This window comes from Trichoderma camerunense (genome assembly GCF_050948025.1).
Source record: "Trichoderma camerunense strain CBS 138272 chromosome Unknown V8C40scaffold_2, whole genome shotgun sequence".
NCBI classification, from domain to species: Eukaryota; Fungi; Ascomycota; class Sordariomycetes; order Hypocreales; family Hypocreaceae; genus Trichoderma; species Trichoderma camerunense.
Genome location: NW_028145368.1, coordinates 3,110,138 through 3,125,558, shown reverse-complemented (window position 1 = coordinate 3,125,558; position 15,421 = coordinate 3,110,138). Strand labels below are relative to the sequence as shown.

Sequence of the window (15,421 nt, the reverse complement as noted above, 5' to 3'; positions counted from 1 at the left end):
AAACGAATAGAGCCCTTACTGGTTACTGTTAGAGTTGGAACCAATGCAGGAGCTTTAACCCTGCACATAGTCGGGCGAATATACAACGGAATGTAACCTGAACCAGCATGAGGTGTCACGGAAGGATCTCGTAGATTGACTCCCGAAGTGTTGGGGGTGATTTATTGCTCCGTTAATGCGTTAGGATGAAATCCGTGTTGCAGAAAGGCGCCTTTCGTCAAGAAGGCTCTTCCTACTCACGAGACTGGCAAGGTCGCAACGCCCTGGTTATGTGGAAATTATCCAGCGGCTGCCTTACGATTTTCTCAATACTATCTCTCGTACGATAGATGTTGAGAACAGACCATATTCTCGGAGATTTGAACGCAGCCCTTTGCTTCTCCGATGATAGGGGAGGCTAATTAAAATATGTACCGTAGCTGCCCATAGCGCTCGGCATATAAATACAGATACCCTACCTAAAATAGTGCGGTCGTATTCGCCTCGGAACAACTTTTTAACTAGCATAATACAGGTAACTAGACTGAATAATAATCCACGGGGTGGTAGAATGAATACAGGATCTAGTCGGCCGTTGGACGATGAGGCTTGGACTCACGGATATGCACCTGTCAAGAGATAGTTGGCACATTAGTTGATCTTTGCGTTGATCTCTGGATGGCTTAGCCCCTTCTATTCTTTACTTAAAGAAAAACTTGAGTTATCTGTAACTCCCTGATGAGCCACACCAATCGGAACTTGGAAGAGGTTCAGCTTGGTGACCCTCAATTTCTCCTAGCGAAGCCCGCCTACCTCCAACAGAGAGCTCTTTCTGAAACAGCGCAGTGACCTGTCATCTAGATCTAACCAAGGCGCATGCATGAACTGGCAGAATGTTGTGCCGAGGCTGCCTTTGCCAAATGAAGGTATTCGTAAGTTTCCGGGCCACACCAAGCAGAAGTTGCTATCTGGTGGATCCGGTAAGGCATAATGCCAATCAATGACCGTTCAATCCGCGGTCCGATAGCCTGGATGGGTCTTGGTTACTCCATACATGCATCGCTTACGTGCTAAAAAAGGTTCATTTCCAAGTGTCTACGCTCGATCGCACCAGAGCTCATGTAGGCGGGAGCGCAGGGTCAACGATTAGCTTACGGGATCCAGAGACATTAGAATCAGCCAAAAGAGCTTTGTATTCAAATCATTGATAATCAAGTTCACTCAAATTTAACGTAGTGCTAGCCGGGCGAGAAGTGAGCCCATTGTTGATACACCCTGGTGTGTGAGTTTTGTCAAGATTCACAGACATTGCGTCCCTCGACCATGTTTTCGGTCTCGGAGCTATTCAAACTACTTAAGTCCAGCGATATCCGATCAAATATCACTTTTATGCTGCTTAAATATGTCAGATATTAACCATCAGGATTAACTTTATAATCTACAACGAATATTTAGCGTCCAAACACTACTTCGATGATGGCCAATGGTAGCCTAGTAAAGGATAAGCAACAACAATTCAGAATATGCACAACTGTCTATATAACTAGTTAACCTAGATACTCAGTTGCCTCATGCAAGTTAACTGAATGATTTGTTGCCCGATCCCAAATTATATCATCCTTACTTTACAAATGTCTCCTTTAGCTGAGGGCTGCAACGAGCTTTGTTCTCTACTACCTGAACAACATACGTAGTTAACGCAACCCCATTCGTCGATGCTGACGGAACCGACGTTGCACCATCACCACTGCAATCTCATAAGTAGTATATACATGTATTTCTTTGTGAAAAAACCAGGGCTCTCAAAACTGCCGCCCTTTTCTGAAACCGTGAAATAGCATAAGAAATATCTCACGCTTCAAACCTTCGCTTTCATCCATAGCCGCAATTATGCCTTCAATCTTGGCTCTTTGTTCCTCCTCATATTCCCTGAAAGCCTTCGGCAAATCCAGCTCTCCAAAAACTCTTTTCACTATATCAACTTGAGAAGACTCCTTCCTTCCATAGTTCTGAAGAAGGCGACTTCGCTGTTCTTCATTTGCTCGAGACAGCGCCTCAATAACGAGCCACGAGCACTTTTTGTCTTGGATATCTGTCCCATGCTTCCCGGTAACTTCATAGTCCCCATACACATCGATATAGTCGTCGTGTACTTGAAAATATTCACCTAGTGCCACTGCAAAAGTATGAGTTTGTTCCAAGTTCTTCGGTGTTGCGAGCCGCCAATATTCCAAAGCGAGCGTGATTGGCCCTGATATACTGTATGAAGACTTTTCTTTGACTATCGACCAGTATTTTTCCTTGGTAAACGCTCCAATGTCTTCCTCTTTCGCAGCGGCAAGATCGCACAGCTGACCTAGTTCGGTGTGGAGTCCATTGTCAATGAAGAGCTCGACGATATCGATATAGGCGGGATGTTGGCGTAGAAATTTCTTGAGGAAAAAGAAGATGGCAGATTTTAGTACGCATGCGTCATTGATGGCCATGAGACCGATGTGTGGTTGGCGATACCAGCACGGTTCGCCACGACGTGTTGTCGACTCGTCCATTATATCATCCAGAATCAGATAGTGCGCTCCCAGCATCTCGACAAGCCATGCTAAGACACAGAGTTGTTTTGACTGTTCCTCATTCACTTCATCTTTCGCAAGCTGCTTTCCAATGTATAAGGCTGCTAACCCGCGATGGAGTTTGCCGGTTCCAACGTTTGCGGAGAAGCACTATATGAAGTTAGGCACTACAGGCAGGTAAGGACTCCACTGATTTTGGCCATACTCACCTGAACATAATGATCAATTATCGCCTTATCAAAGCCCTGAGATTCAAGGTATTCTTTAAACGTGGCATTTAAGGCAACGTATGTCGTGCGAAGCTCGTTCTTGAGGGCGTCCATTTCTTGCAGTAACAGTACGGAAACTCCGCATTAGCTGAATTGGTCAACTCAAAATGGAAACTTTGACAAGGGGTAGCAATAGCGGAAAGCCTAGCTCGCTGTTTTTGCCGCATCAATATTGCCATGTGAACAGCTACCAACGCGTAGCAATGAGGACAAGCAGGCTGCTGACGTGGCGACCGGGAAAACCACGCTTAAATCACAGCTGCCTAAGACTCCAAAAGATGTTACCTAGAGCGAGATCCTCGAGCTTAGTTCTGTAACACTAATCGGATGATAAGAGAATGGAGATTGTACCACTCCATATGACAATTTTGATTCAAAGAGAAGAAAAAAAAGAATAGACGATCTGTTGCATCTCATTGAGCTCCCTTTATGTGCTGAAGATCTTGTTTGGATAAAATGAGCTCTGTGTAATTACAGGTACCTAAATTGGTAAAGACGTAGGTTAAGTATTGGCGATATTCCTTCACTTGCTCCTTAGACCATCTCCAGAATTGTGATACCGGTCCAATCCTTTACCTTAGATTTAGGCACATTCTCTAAATCAGTTCTTCGTCTATCAAGGTGTGCCTAAGGCTAAATTTAAGTACCAGTGAGCTCCAAACTCACATCCAGAGAAAGACCACCGAACAATGCCCTGTAAGCAGCATAAACTAGTGAATACATATAGTACTACCTCAATCGCGAGCCTCTGCCAGCGATGCATATGTTTTAGAAGTACAATTTTTATCATGGCATCATTTTTGTGCAGTTCGGTGAACCGTATCTCATAATAGTAGTTTTCGGCTTTACTATTGCTGTATGTGGTCCATGCATTAACGTCTATAATGTAATTCATGTTGTTGAGGTCAACCCCGCCAAGTGGTGAAGGGCAGATGGCCGATGATGCCACCCAAACTACTCGGACAAGAGCGGTAATTTTCGCGATTGTGAAGAATAAAGGCGTGAAGAGCTTTTTTGAAGAGAAAAGTGGCTATGCAAATAGTATCCAATTACTGGTCGTAGCCTTGCTTCGTCTTTGAGCCCTGAAGAGAGATTAACATGCTACGTGTAGTTTTGTTTCCAGGTACATCTAGTCTGGTCTCTTTCGAAAGAATGTCTTCAACAAACTTTTCAACTGTCGCTATATCATTCAAATCTAGATACAATAAGACGATGTCATCTTTAGAATTATGAAGAGGGGCTTTAATATTGCCAGTTGTCTTGTCTGCTTCCGCAGTAGATCGTGTGGTAATACACACTTTTTACCGTAAGAGTGGAGGATCCTGGCTAGCTCTTTACCAACACCACATGCAGAGTCTGTTACTATAAATACCTAATACAATTAGCTCTCTTTCGAGTAGTATATGAGTTATTTTCATCGAGGTGTATTTTTTCAAGTTGACTGTTTGTCAATTCCCCCGTAAATGGTGGTTTTGGTAAAACGTGGTTTCCCACACACTCATGTTGATTCCCGTACCTAGGTCAGGTACATATAGAAGGAATATCGGGATAAATAGCTAATCCTCAAAAACACGTCTATAGCGACGTCAGATCCTCCTAATTGCAGACTAAGTGCGAGAAGTTTGTCGTCCATCGTAATAACAGTGTAGATGTTTTCTTGCTAATACTCTTAAAGCGACATTAGCCCGTCATCCCTCTGCATTAGTCGCTGGAGAATTAAAACCCCAGAAGGGCTAGTTTATGCCTTGGCACTGCACGAAACACTGTAGCTTGCCGCGATCCTGTCGGTTGCCGTGATTTCGAAGCTGGCTGCAGGCGCAATATAGGTGACAATAGACCAGTCAAATTCACTCGCCGCGAAGTGCCAATACTGCCCACCGATCGCTTTTTTGCTGCCCTACCGTAACATACAACAGAAAGGAACACTTTTTATGATAAGCAACTCACAATAGATAGAAATAAAGTAAACTCATCGTCAATCACCATGTACAAGATGTCAAAAATTAAAGAAACGAGTAACTTGACATTAAATCATTCTATCTATACTAGAGCTTATTTGAAGCTTTCTGCTTATATCGTGAGTCGTTAAGCTCTGATGTTGCACTTCAAGCCTTCAGAAGCGACTGCTTAATTGCTTCAGCAAATCCTGGCGCGCTAGCTGGGTTCTGCCCAGTGATAAGACGTCCGTTGTGTGCAACAGTAACATGTGCCTTGAATGGAGCATCTGACTTCTCGAAACGTCCTCCCATCTTGACCAACTCTGTCTCCACAAGCACTGGGCATGCATCAGTCAAGCCAACCTTGTCCTCCTCCTCGTTGCTGAAGCCAGTAACGGGCGCATCGGCAACCAGGTATTAGCCGTTGGAGAGCTTAACATCCTTGAGAACAATAACACCGTGGCAAATTGCTGCAACGATCTTTCCAGCTTCATAAACCTCACTAATCAGGGTTTTCAGGTCGTTGTCCTCGGCCAGGTCAAACAGAGCTAAGAAAATCAGTTATTTTTGCGCCCTAGTAAAGGATTATAACATTGGACATACGTGCGTGGCCACCCGGGTGGCAGATGACGTCAAATTCCTTTCCCCTTCCAATATAGTCGCTGATTTTGCCAGTGTTGGACCATACTGATTCGTTGTCCTTTAGGAAGGAGTGAGAGAGTGAATCAGTAGTTGCTGTGTTCTTGACGGAGCCTGGGTCAACTTGAGAGAAACCGCCCTTTGGCGAGACAACTGTAATGTCGGCAATTTCACTCGAGACCTTGTATGGGTGAGCAAACTCGGCTAAATGATCAAATTAGAAAATGTTTTAATATTGAGAATCTTCATTTGTAAGGTTCGAGACTTACGAAGGTACCATCCTGTGGGGGCGCCAGTTGTAGTGAACTTGGCGGCCGATGAGAGGACCATCAAAACACGGAACCTGGATGCCATGGCTGGTGATGAATTGGAGGAGTAGAGTGGATTGAAGATTAGATTGAAGAGTGGATTTGTAGATGGAACTGTTGAGATCTAATTGTTGATGAGAGAAGAAAACCTCTCCTACATGCCGTAGAAGGCAGCTTATATACTTGGAAGAATCACATTTAGAGCACACTATTGATTTGATTCCAGAGTATTAGAGAAATCTTACAAATACAGACATATGTATGCTGTTTTCTCGAGTAAAGAGCTATAATTAGTAAATCTGCTTTAGATTTCTAGGTGCAGTTGCAACTATACAAGATCTGGTTATGTCATTTTTCAACGAGGCTACAAAGTTCAGTATCATTCCAAGCCAACTAATGTAGATGTTCCACGCACACTTGAGAACCAGGCTAGCGCCGGGCAAGTTGGAATCTGTGTACTTGGCCCACGTAAGTCTAGCGGTCTCTAAGCCGGGAGTTTAGCTCCTGGTTTATGTCGCTAATGCGCGGACAGCGTGCTTGGTAATCACGGCCAGCCGGTTCCTATAAGAGTTGCCGGCCGCCGCTACGGACACGGCCGCGAGTCCGAAGAATCCGCATGCAAGGTTAGAACGGCAACTCCCGCAGACAAGATGCTTGCTCCCTTTGCTTGCAATAGATGCAAGCAGAGGAAGGGAAAGTGTGACAAAGCATTACCACAATGCGGACATTGCCGAAGGTATAACTTCACCTCTTTCCATGTATTTCCAGATACTCACGTCCAGCAGAAACAATGGAAAATGTGAATATCCAAGTGGTCTTCGGCCATCCAACGCGCACAGCTCCTTGATTGCCCTTCAGGCCCAGCAGCGAGTTGTGCAGCAACCATTCCCGCCTTCTTTCTTCCTGGATATGAATATCTTTCGCCAGGCTCGACTGGAACTTCCGCGGCCTAGTCTAGCAGTTCCGGCATATGTCAGCGACTTTCTGGGTGGAGATGAGGAGGTCCGGCAGATGGTGACAACCTTCTTCAGTAATGTCTATGCATATATGCCGTGTATATCAAAGACTTGGATATACCAGCATCTCCTCAGTCCACTTACCCCAGTCCATGCAGATTCCACTCTGCTCCTTCTTTCCATGCAGTTGATAAATTGGACACCAACGGCATCTGAAAGCCCCAAATCTCCTGCGTATATCGCCGCAAAGCAGTTTTTCTTTGAGCTGGAGAATGCTGGGAATCTGAGTATCAGACTCGTACAAGCAGGCATCTTCATAGCTCTTTACGAGCTTGGCCACTGCATTTATCCGGCTGCTTATATGTCTGTTGGCACATGCGCTAGACATGCAGTAGCACTGGGACTTGACAAGGACATAAAGCAGAGCAACGCATCGGGACTCCCATGGGATGATATAGAGGAGAGAAGGAGGGTATGGTGGGCGATTTTGATTCTAGATAGGTATGGACTACTTAAATGGTCTATTTTGATGGGGCTGCGCCCGCAAATCTCTTCATTTATCCAACCAGTAATTTGCCTAGCTGATGTGTCCCGAACATAGGTTCATCAACTTGGGAAACCCACCACGCATGCTTGCCACTGCGGACCCAGCAACGGGTGACATTCTCCCAGCTGACGATGCTTCATGGGAGCAGGGGGTATGTATCGGATATCGTTGAAACGTTTTGCAAACTGACAGTTATCAGTTGTTGCATGCGACCGAATTATTCACCATAGGATCCCAGTCACAATTACGAATGGGACGATTCGCACGATTTGCTCAAGCAACATATCTTTTAGGACAAGTTATCAGACATGTCTCTGATGAGCCTAGAGATGACGCTTTCTACGTGCAAGAAGCCGCACAATTGAACCGTACTCTTCACGCTCTTATCCACCTCTCCCAGTCTGAAGCAGAGACAAGAAGTCTTGAATTCTGTACACAGACAGCAGCGTGCTACATGTAAGAACTAACCAACATACCTTTATCCCCAATGTACTAACGAAACAAATAGTGCACTTTTATTGCTGGAACAATCATCATCCTCGGAAAAAATGAAAGTCCCTATTGGCAGTCAGTCGCTTAGTTACCCAATGGTTGATCCTGGAGTAATAGCTCGAGAGTCTGCCCGCATGTCCCAAAATTTCCTACCAGGGGGCACTATCCCTTTACCAACCGTCTCACCATTTATCATGCACTTGTTATACCAAAGTTGTATTGTACTGTCTAGTTTACCTGAACAGCCAGCAGTGGATAATGCTGGTTCACTAGCCACCTTGCAGGAAGCATTAAGAGTACTGACTCAGAGGTGGCTGGCATCAGGTAAGGTGCTAACAATTATAAGTGTAAAGCCGCAATTAACATGTCTTTAGGGGAGTATACGTCACTATTAGCCGCTCGTAAACTTATGTCAGATATCTAAATATAAAAAATACAAAATGTAAGTATATGTGTAAAAAATAATATCTTATATAAGGGTAAAGACGACCTATTTCCGGGCATACTTAAGTCGAACATCATCAAAGTTTTCGCGTGTGTTTGGAAAGAACGCCTTCTGGCTGTCTATATCTCAGCCTAATTCCTGGATGAATAGATCTATTAGCCGTCTGAATAATGGTTTTATAGTTTTTTACTCTGAAGCAAAAGTGTAAGTCTTATACCGGCCAATTATAATTGTATGAAGCTTGAAGTAGTACCAACTCCCCACTGTGTACAGCGTCAGTCAGCCAAGTCTACCAAATCAGCTCATTCAAATCTACCAAATTTATCCTTATAGGAAGTAATCAAAGTAATCTTAGAAGTAAATCGTCATACTTGATCTAAATTCTGTCTAAACTCTATAGTTGAGAAACTAAGTACATGGTGTGAACGTTGAACATCAATTTTCTATAATCTTTTAATGCAAACATGAGTCAGCTCATGACCATGGCAGCCCTGAGCTTTCCAGGAGGAACTTCGGCCATGCGTCACCCAACTTATGCGGTAGTACTCTTAGGAGAAGCAACGCCAGACTTAGGAGAAACAGCGCCAGACTTAGGCGGCCACTTGACACGCCTTTCGGCTCGAACATACAAGTTGTTCGGTCTGATTAGCTGGAACATGGGGTCGTACTCGACTGTCGCGTCTCCTTCGCGGGTGAACTTGTATCGGTAAATCAACTTTGGTAAAAAGACCTTGATCTCTTGAAGTGCAAAATTGAACCCAATGCACATTCGTCCTCCGGCGGCAAATGGCATGTACGACCCCTTTGGTCTGTTCTTGACCTCATCTGTGTCCCACCTATCTGGGTCGAACTTCTCTGGGTTGCTCCACAGCTCAGGGTTGTGGTGGATGTGGTGCAAGGCGGGGATCACGACAGCATCTTTGGGAATCTTATAGCCACCCGGAAGAATAAGGTCGGTCTTTGCTGTTCGTCCAGGTTGGAATGACGGATTGTGTTTTCGCTGCATCTCCTTGATGTATTTATCTTGGAACACCAAGCGATCCGTATAATCTGAAGTAATCTGCGTCTCTTCAGTAAAGTCGTTGTCGATTAGCTCTTGAAGGAGTCTCTCCTGCATTCCTGGATAGGTAACCAATCCGTAGATGAGCCATGAAAGCAGGGAGCTGGTGGTTGTGAAGCCAGCACCAGTGGCGACTACAAGAGCCCAGACCAGGCTAGACTTTGGTAGCTTCTCGCCTTTATTGTCGATAGCTCGGATCGCATAGTCTAGATAATGGTCAGTATCGGCGTAGGGAGACCCAATGAGTTTACTCAGGATTACTCACCAACCATGTTCGATGCCTCAATAGCAGCATCCTGCAGAGGAAGATCCTCCACACCACCTCTAGCAGCTCTCTGGATAGACTCCTCGACCATTTCTTCGACACGATGCTTCACATCCTTTAAGCGCTTGGGATCACCAAAGGGCAGGCTGCTATACCAATCGCCCTTGGAGGTGACTTTCTTATTCAGCGATAGCACCTCGGCAATCAGATGAACCATCTCATGAACAGGTGCATCCGGTGAAGAGAAATGGTTAAAGTCGAGGCCCAAGGTGAGCTTGCCAACAGCTTGGGAGCCAAGCTTCAGCATGTACTGATAGACATTCCACGCTTCGCCCTGCTCATCCAGCGCATCAAACACTTTAGACGCATCCTCGACAGTCTTCTGCATAGTCGGTGCATAGTGACGAACAGCTTTGGGGCCAAGAGCGGGCGGCAGGAATTTATGGGCGACCTTCCATTCTTCGGTATCGGTGTCTCCCAAGAATACACCGGCCGCTGGCGTCTTTAAGGCGTAAAGAGGATGGGACTCATTAATTTTCTTCGTGAAGAAGTCGGACTCGTTAAAAGCAATTAGAGCAATATTTGGGTCATTTGTTTGATACACAACACGGCCCATGTTAGTTGTCTTGATCACAGGTCCGTAATGCTGAAAGAGACGTTGATGGTTGCCCAAGTGGTCTGGGTAAATCTCAAAGAAGTTGCCGAGATATGGCAACCCTTTAGGACCGGGAGGGTCACGGACAGCATGTCCGTCGATAGAGATAGCCACTGGTCCAGTGACGGAAGTGATGTCTGAGACTTCTTGCAATGCGCTTTCCTGGACTTGGAACTCAATTCCTAGTAGATGGGTTAGTAACATGTGCAAATAAATCAGGCAAAGTGGTTTGTTTCCTATGAGAACACACCATTTGGCTCGACAATGGCAAAGTAAGAAGCAACTAAGTGTTTGAGTCCATCGAGATCCAAGTTCGACGAGATGTCGATTTCTCTCGCAGACGTTATCGGCTCTCCAAGGAGATAAAACTGTTGTACTGCCATGGTGTTGTAGTCGTCAGACTTAGTAACACTAGCTTTCGATGATGTGTCTGTCTTCTAGTAAACTTCATCTTGTGCGAAGCTCAAGACTTATAAGTAGGATTCAAACGGCGCGGACTTTGCAATCTCGGGATCGCGAAACTTCGCTTACAACTGCCGAGCAAATCCATCCAGTTTGTGTGGATGACGTTATTCCTGCATCTCATTGACATCTATCCTCGGCAATGCTCCTGAAATGCTACCCGAGGATCGCTTATCCACTTCACGATCCAATCAATTGGCTCGGCAAGGTCAGCCGGAGCGCGGCGAAGACAGTGTGAATCTCTCCGCGGCAACTGTCTCGGAATGCCCGATTTAGTGGGGGCCAACTTACACGCTGGAGATGGATACAATGTCTTAATTCCTTCAGTTGACGTGTTACACAGGCGGTTTATCATTATATATGGAAGAGAAAGTCTGTCAGCAAAAGGATTCTGCCAAGATACATCAATAAAGCTCTCTATCCCTATCATCACCCTTTGCTTTGGTCAGATTGGGGACATTTCTATTGGCCAACTTCCTCTCGCTTCTTATAAAAAGACGACTTCCTCTTAATTCTCACTTCTTCTTATAAAAAAGACAACTTCCTCTTAAATCTCCTGCTTTTCTAAGAATAGAACCTTCTCGGATAATATTGCAGCCATGCAAGAGTATTCTACGGAAGAAGTTGCGGTCCACAAGACCAGAGATGACTTATGGGTTATGATCCACGGCAAGGGTAAGACAACCTCATCGAGGCAACGGCTCCTAATTCTTTCTTCTTTACTAATCTGGCCATGTTTAGTCTATGATGTCTCCAAATACGTGAGAGATCACCCTGGTGGAGCGGATGTCCTAATTGATGTTGCCGGCACTGATGCAACGGCGGCCTACGAAGAGGTTGGACATTCTGAAGATGCTGATGGGATCCTGAAAACCTATTTAATTGGCACCGCCAAGGATGCTCATGAGATTGTCCGTCCCAAGACTGTTCGACTAGTCCAGCAAACGACAGAGAGTGCAAAGTCCGTCACGCCCTCATCGTCCTCTGTCGCCAAGGTTACATTGGCAGCTATCCCAATTGCTGGTGGTTTGTCACTATTACTTGCCTCGAATGGCCAAATCAATCTGCCGGAGGTGTTAGGGAAGGCTTCTCTCTCTCAGTTGTCACCTCGCTGGCTTCCTTCTGTTCATTTGCCCCAAGGAGGATTCTCAAATGGATTCATTGCAGCCAGTCTTCTGTGTACTGCTGCTGGAGTTGTTATTGGAACCCAGCTGTCGAAATTTACTCAAATAGAGTCCGGCTTCACAAAATATCCCCCGCATATGAAGAGCAACAGTGTCGCCAAAAGCAATCCACAGCTTGCTCGAGGCTGGCTGGAGCCCAAAGAATACAAAAGCCTTCCGCTGATTAGGAAAGACACGTTGTCACCAAACGTTTTTCTCTTTGTGTTTCAGCTACCAAAGCCAACTGATGTGATTGGCATTCCTATCGGCCAACACGTCGCTATCAAAGCTGCCATTGATGGAGCAGACGTTTCCAGATCATACACACCAGTCTCAAACAACGCGGATCTCGGCAGACTGGAGCTCGTAATTAAGTGCTATCCAGATGGTTTATTAACTGGGAAATACCTGGCAAACTTAAAGGTGGGAGACAAGGTTCTCTTCCGCGGTCCAAAAGGTGCCATGCGATACAAGAGAGGCCTCTGCAAGAAGATTGGAATGATTGCAGGAGGAACGGGAATTACACCCATGTATCAGCTAATTCGCGCCATCTGCGAGGACGATAAAGACACCACCGAGGTCAGCCTGATCCTTGCCAACCGAACCGAAGAGGATATTCTCCTGCGCAATGAACTTGACGCATTTGCCAAAAACTACCCCAAGAACTTCAAAGTCTGGTACATGTTGGATCAGCCTCCTCAAAAATGGGCCTATGGAAAAGGATTCGTTACGCAGGCCGTCATGGCTTCGAAACTACCAGGTCCATCGCCAGACACCAAAGTTATGCTCTGCGGGCCTCCTGGAATGGTGAACGCCTCTAAGAAGGCATTGGTGGCAATGGGATTCGAAGCTCCAGGAGCGGTTGGAAAGATGACGGATCAAATCTTTTGCTTCTAACAGGGGTGTGGATTTCCGACCTCCACCTGCAACTTCTTCTTTCATTTCGCATTACTTATAGATATGCTATTTATTCTTCCATCATGCATAGACCAGTATTAGAGAACCCACTAGATTAGATGAAAAGTTTTATAAAAAAAGAATCCTGAAAAATAATTCCACTATTCCAAGCATTCCGCTCCACCCAATTAATTATTCTTGATCGCCATCCAGTATATTCGTATAATCTCTCAGCATAGCATTGTGCTCAAAATCCCCTGCCTGCTTCTCAACAGTTGCGGAACTTGGATCCGACGCGGCCAGGTCCAAATCTGCCATGAATGTTGCTCTTATTTCACCAAACCTCTTGCGAAAGCGGTCGCTCTGGAGATCTTCCAAGATTCGACGAGCCTGACTACTTGTGATGTCCCCTTTGCGTAATGCCATTGACAAAAGTGCTCTTGAAATAGACGCCGTAACTCGCCAAGATCGGCGCAGTCGTTCGTAACCATAGACACAAAGCAAAAAATAAAAGAACCAGTCCTCATCTTTTGGTGTGCTTAGTATTTCGTTGGCGAGATAGATCAGGGCTGTATGCCACAAAATGGTATACGTAGACGATGCAAAGTGAAGTCTGTAGTTTACGACAAGTTGTTTCAACTGAGAAATTGAGGCAGCATACACGAGTTCCGGGGAACTGATACTCTTTGGAAGGGTTCGAAGACGGCTGATTCCGAGTTGTTGGATGCACGGTTTGAAGAGACAAAGAACAGCAGTATGGAACCATATGCTGGGGTCGCCGATAAGAGTCAGCACAATACAAGATACAACAATGGAAAGATACACAGCGCAGAAAAGGCAATTACGTACTGTAAAACCTGGACATAATGCGGATTTTGGTTTACTCGCAAGAGGTGTGAGGGGAGAGTATTGCTCCAAGCAAGTAATTCGCGGAACTTGTATTCCGCGAATTGCAGAGTCCCAAGGCCGTTCAGAGGCGTTTGTATGTCATCATAGGTTAAGCTCACATCGTACATGATACTCCAGAATTTGCATAAATAAGGAAATACGCCTCCCATATACTGGAACTGGGGCTGCAAACTAGGAGAACCAGGACCCGCTGGTCCGCCGGCACCGTTGTCGTGTTCAAATCCGGGTATGGGCAAGTGTGGGGGACAACTAGGCCCCTCTAACCCTGGCTGACGATAGAAGAGCGACATGAGACTACACGTACGGGTGAAGACAGCACATCCTTGAGTGAGCAATTGTAGTCCATTTTTGCTTAACTCAAAAGGGGATTTAGAGAGTGAACGTACCTGATCCAGTTGAATGAACCCCAGGCAGCATGCAAGTAGGCGCTGGCTGCTTCTGCCGTCATCTTGTCAACTTTGATCTTTGCTTGGCCATTGTTTTCGACACCAAAGAGACCTAGTCGCACGGCCATCTTGGTAGCCTGTGATATATACCGCAGTACAGCATGATCTCTGCCTTGGCCTAGGTAGCCCAAGCTTAGAAATAGGGATGCAATCAGGTTAGGAATCGAATCCTGTTCGCTTTCGGTCTTCCATAGACTCTCAGCCTCTGTGCAAAATGCAACTCCATGTACATCAAAATTCGGGTCCACCACACTGTACATTTGCTGTTGACGTCAACATTAGCAGTGTAAAATGAAAGAAAGTATAGGCTGAAATTTACACAAGCCCAATATAGCAGCGCATTAACCAGCATTGGGGAACAATAATCGTGTCTAAGATTTACCAAGTCCGATATAAAGAGGTTGGGGTCGAAGTACCCCAGCAGAGGGTGGTCCGTCTCCAAGTACAGGGATATGGCGCGGGCAGCCGCCTCATTTGATATCGGAACATTGGTCCAATGGCTGATGTTTATTTGGAATAACCGAGAGTCGCAAAGTGATATTTGTGATGCCGTGGGATCAGCATCCCAGTACAAGGGCGGAGAAGCTGAGGCAATCTGCTGCCTGTCCGAGGTCGTAAGCTGATGATACGCCTCTTTTGATAAAGTCTGGGGTATAACCGGCGGTAAAAACGGATATACATTTGGGTTTCGAGATTCAAGCTCGAGAGCCTGAAATGAATTATCCATAATCGCAACGGCATTACGAAGCTCAGATGGTCGCCGACCCGCTGGCACTCCATCTCTCAGCGTGGATAAAATCACTGCTGCGTCAGTCTCACTCCTTAATGAATGCAGTAAACGTATTGTCTCTCTTTCCGGGAGGGCATTGAGAAGACGCATCACTTCAACAAGAAGCTTTTGTGATTCTGGAGTCAGTTTATAGTCGTCGCGGTATGTGCAGCGAATTGCGACCCCCCGGCACGCCGAACATGTTGGACGCATGCCATCACACTGTAGCCAGCATCAGACAGAGTTCAAGAGCTGTTACACGCACTCGATTGTCCAATGAATTACTCGTATTTTCTTTCGGCGGCAGGCATTACAAGCTACCGCCACGCCGCTACGACGACGTTTCAACTGCTGAGAACTCGCTCCGGTCTGCTCTGTGCCCGTTGGAGACCTAGAGCTGGTAGGGAGGAGCGGCTGGTATCGCTTCGCCATGTTTACACAACAGCCGCTGGCCAAATGATGCAGCTCTGATCTGATGTTATGACACACCAATTGAACAAAGTAGTGGATGTCTGAAGCATTCTGTCACTTCGTCCTAGTGCCTGAGGTTCCTCATAAGCTCTGCTCCCCCTCCCATGTGCGAATTAGTTTCTTTCCCCTTGAGCTTGCCTGGTTAGTAATTTCGAGTGGCGAATTCTCTCCGCATCTACACA

General features: G+C 45.9%; 6 protein-coding genes across 6 annotated transcripts; 2 read left to right on the top strand and 4 right to left on the bottom strand.

Moving 5' to 3' along the window:
• Positions 1-1,497: 1,497 nt before the first annotated feature.
• Positions 1,498-2,996, bottom strand: V8C40DRAFT_234397 (FPP/GGPP synthase family protein). The gene is made up of 2 exons (XM_083213607.1): positions 2,759-2,996; positions 1,498-2,699 (listed from the first exon to the last, which is right to left on the bottom strand). Exons 1-2 carry the CDS (start codon positions 2,870-2,872, stop codon positions 1,782-1,784), a joined length of 1,032 nt encoding a protein of 343 aa, XP_083078461.1. The 5' UTR covers positions 2,873-2,996; the 3' UTR covers positions 1,498-1,781.
• A 1,927-nt stretch (positions 2,997-4,923) lies between these two features.
• V8C40DRAFT_272718 (type 1 glutamine amidotransferase domain-containing protein) lies at positions 4,924-5,748 on the bottom strand (the record flags this gene model as incomplete). The annotated part of the gene is made up of 4 exons (XM_083220388.1): positions 4,924-5,130; positions 5,194-5,303; positions 5,359-5,598; positions 5,664-5,748. 4 exons carry the CDS (start codon positions 5,746-5,748, stop codon positions 4,924-4,926), a joined length of 642 nt encoding a protein of 213 aa, XP_083078460.1.
• Positions 5,749-6,309: 561 nt separating this feature from the next.
• Positions 6,310-8,311, top strand: V8C40DRAFT_234394 (fungal specific transcription factor domain-containing protein). Its single transcript, XM_083213606.1, has 5 exons — positions 6,310-7,159; positions 7,260-7,356; positions 7,405-7,661; positions 7,714-8,021; positions 8,072-8,311. The coding sequence occupies exons 1-5, from the start codon at positions 6,459-6,461 to the stop codon at positions 8,119-8,121; spliced, it is 1,413 nt and encodes a 470-aa protein (XP_083078459.1). The 5' UTR covers positions 6,310-6,458; the 3' UTR covers positions 8,122-8,311.
• A 189-nt stretch (positions 8,312-8,500) lies between these two features.
• Positions 8,501-10,678, bottom strand: V8C40DRAFT_234393 (cytochrome P450). The gene is made up of 3 exons (XM_083213605.1): positions 10,373-10,678; positions 9,468-10,304; positions 8,501-9,408 (listed from the first exon to the last, which is right to left on the bottom strand). Exons 1-3 carry the CDS (start codon positions 10,503-10,505, stop codon positions 8,675-8,677), a joined length of 1,704 nt encoding a protein of 567 aa, XP_083078458.1. The 5' UTR covers positions 10,506-10,678; the 3' UTR covers positions 8,501-8,674.
• Positions 10,679-11,183: 505 nt separating this feature from the next.
• Positions 11,184-12,965, top strand: V8C40DRAFT_282800 (uncharacterized protein; the record flags this gene model as incomplete). Its single annotated transcript, XM_083221845.1, has 2 exons — positions 11,184-11,259; positions 11,326-12,965. 2 exons carry the CDS (start codon positions 11,184-11,186, stop codon positions 12,642-12,644), a joined length of 1,395 nt encoding a protein of 464 aa, XP_083078457.1. The 3' UTR covers positions 12,645-12,965.
• V8C40DRAFT_234389 (Zn(II)2Cys6 transcription factor) lies at positions 12,638-15,408 on the bottom strand. The gene is made up of 5 exons (XM_083213604.1): positions 15,054-15,408; positions 14,319-14,990; positions 13,940-14,262; positions 13,494-13,847; positions 12,638-13,413 (listed from the first exon to the last, which is right to left on the bottom strand). The coding sequence occupies exons 1-5, from the start codon at positions 15,198-15,200 to the stop codon at positions 12,837-12,839; spliced, it is 2,073 nt and encodes a 690-aa protein (XP_083078456.1). The 5' UTR covers positions 15,201-15,408; the 3' UTR covers positions 12,638-12,836.
• Positions 15,409-15,421: the final 13 nt, after the last annotated feature.

Excerpts from the sequence above, each read along its gene's own strand:
- V8C40DRAFT_234397 (XM_083213607.1), bottom strand. The coding sequence starts at position 2,872 with ATGGACGCCCTCAAGAACGAGCTTCGCACGACATACGTTGCCTTAAAT. Across the intron at positions 2,700-2,758 it reads TAATTGATCATTATGTTCAG|TGCTTCTCCGCAAACGTTGG; the intron begins GTGAGTATGGCC and ends AACTTCATATAG.
- V8C40DRAFT_234394 (XM_083213606.1), top strand. The coding sequence starts at position 6,459 with ATGTATTTCCAGATACTCACGTCCAGCAGAAACAATGGAAAATGTGAA. Across the intron at positions 7,357-7,404 it reads ATGCTTCATGGGAGCAGGGG|TTGTTGCATGCGACCGAATT; the intron begins GTATGTATCGGA and ends GACAGTTATCAG. Across the intron at positions 8,022-8,071 it reads TCAGAGGTGGCTGGCATCAG|GGGAGTATACGTCACTATTA; the intron begins GTAAGGTGCTAA and ends ACATGTCTTTAG.
- V8C40DRAFT_234393 (XM_083213605.1), bottom strand. The coding sequence starts at position 10,505 with ATGGCAGTACAACAGTTTTATCTCCTTGGAGAGCCGATAACGTCTGCG. Across the intron at positions 10,305-10,372 it reads TGCCATTGTCGAGCCAAATG|GAATTGAGTTCCAAGTCCAG; the intron begins GTGTGTTCTCAT and ends CCCATCTACTAG. Across the intron at positions 9,409-9,467 it reads TGAGGCATCGAACATGGTTG|ACTATGCGATCCGAGCTATC; the intron begins GTGAGTAATCCT and ends ACCATTATCTAG.
- V8C40DRAFT_234389 (XM_083213604.1), bottom strand. The coding sequence starts at position 15,200 with ATGGCGAAGCGATACCAGCCGCTCCTCCCTACCAGCTCTAGGTCTCCA. Across the intron at positions 14,991-15,053 it reads GCCGCCGAAAGAAAATACGA|TGTGATGGCATGCGTCCAAC; the intron begins GTAATTCATTGG and ends TGCTGGCTACAG. Across the intron at positions 13,848-13,939 it reads GGTTCATTCAACTGGATCAG|TCTCATGTCGCTCTTCTATC; the intron begins GTACGTTCACTC and ends CCGTACGTGTAG.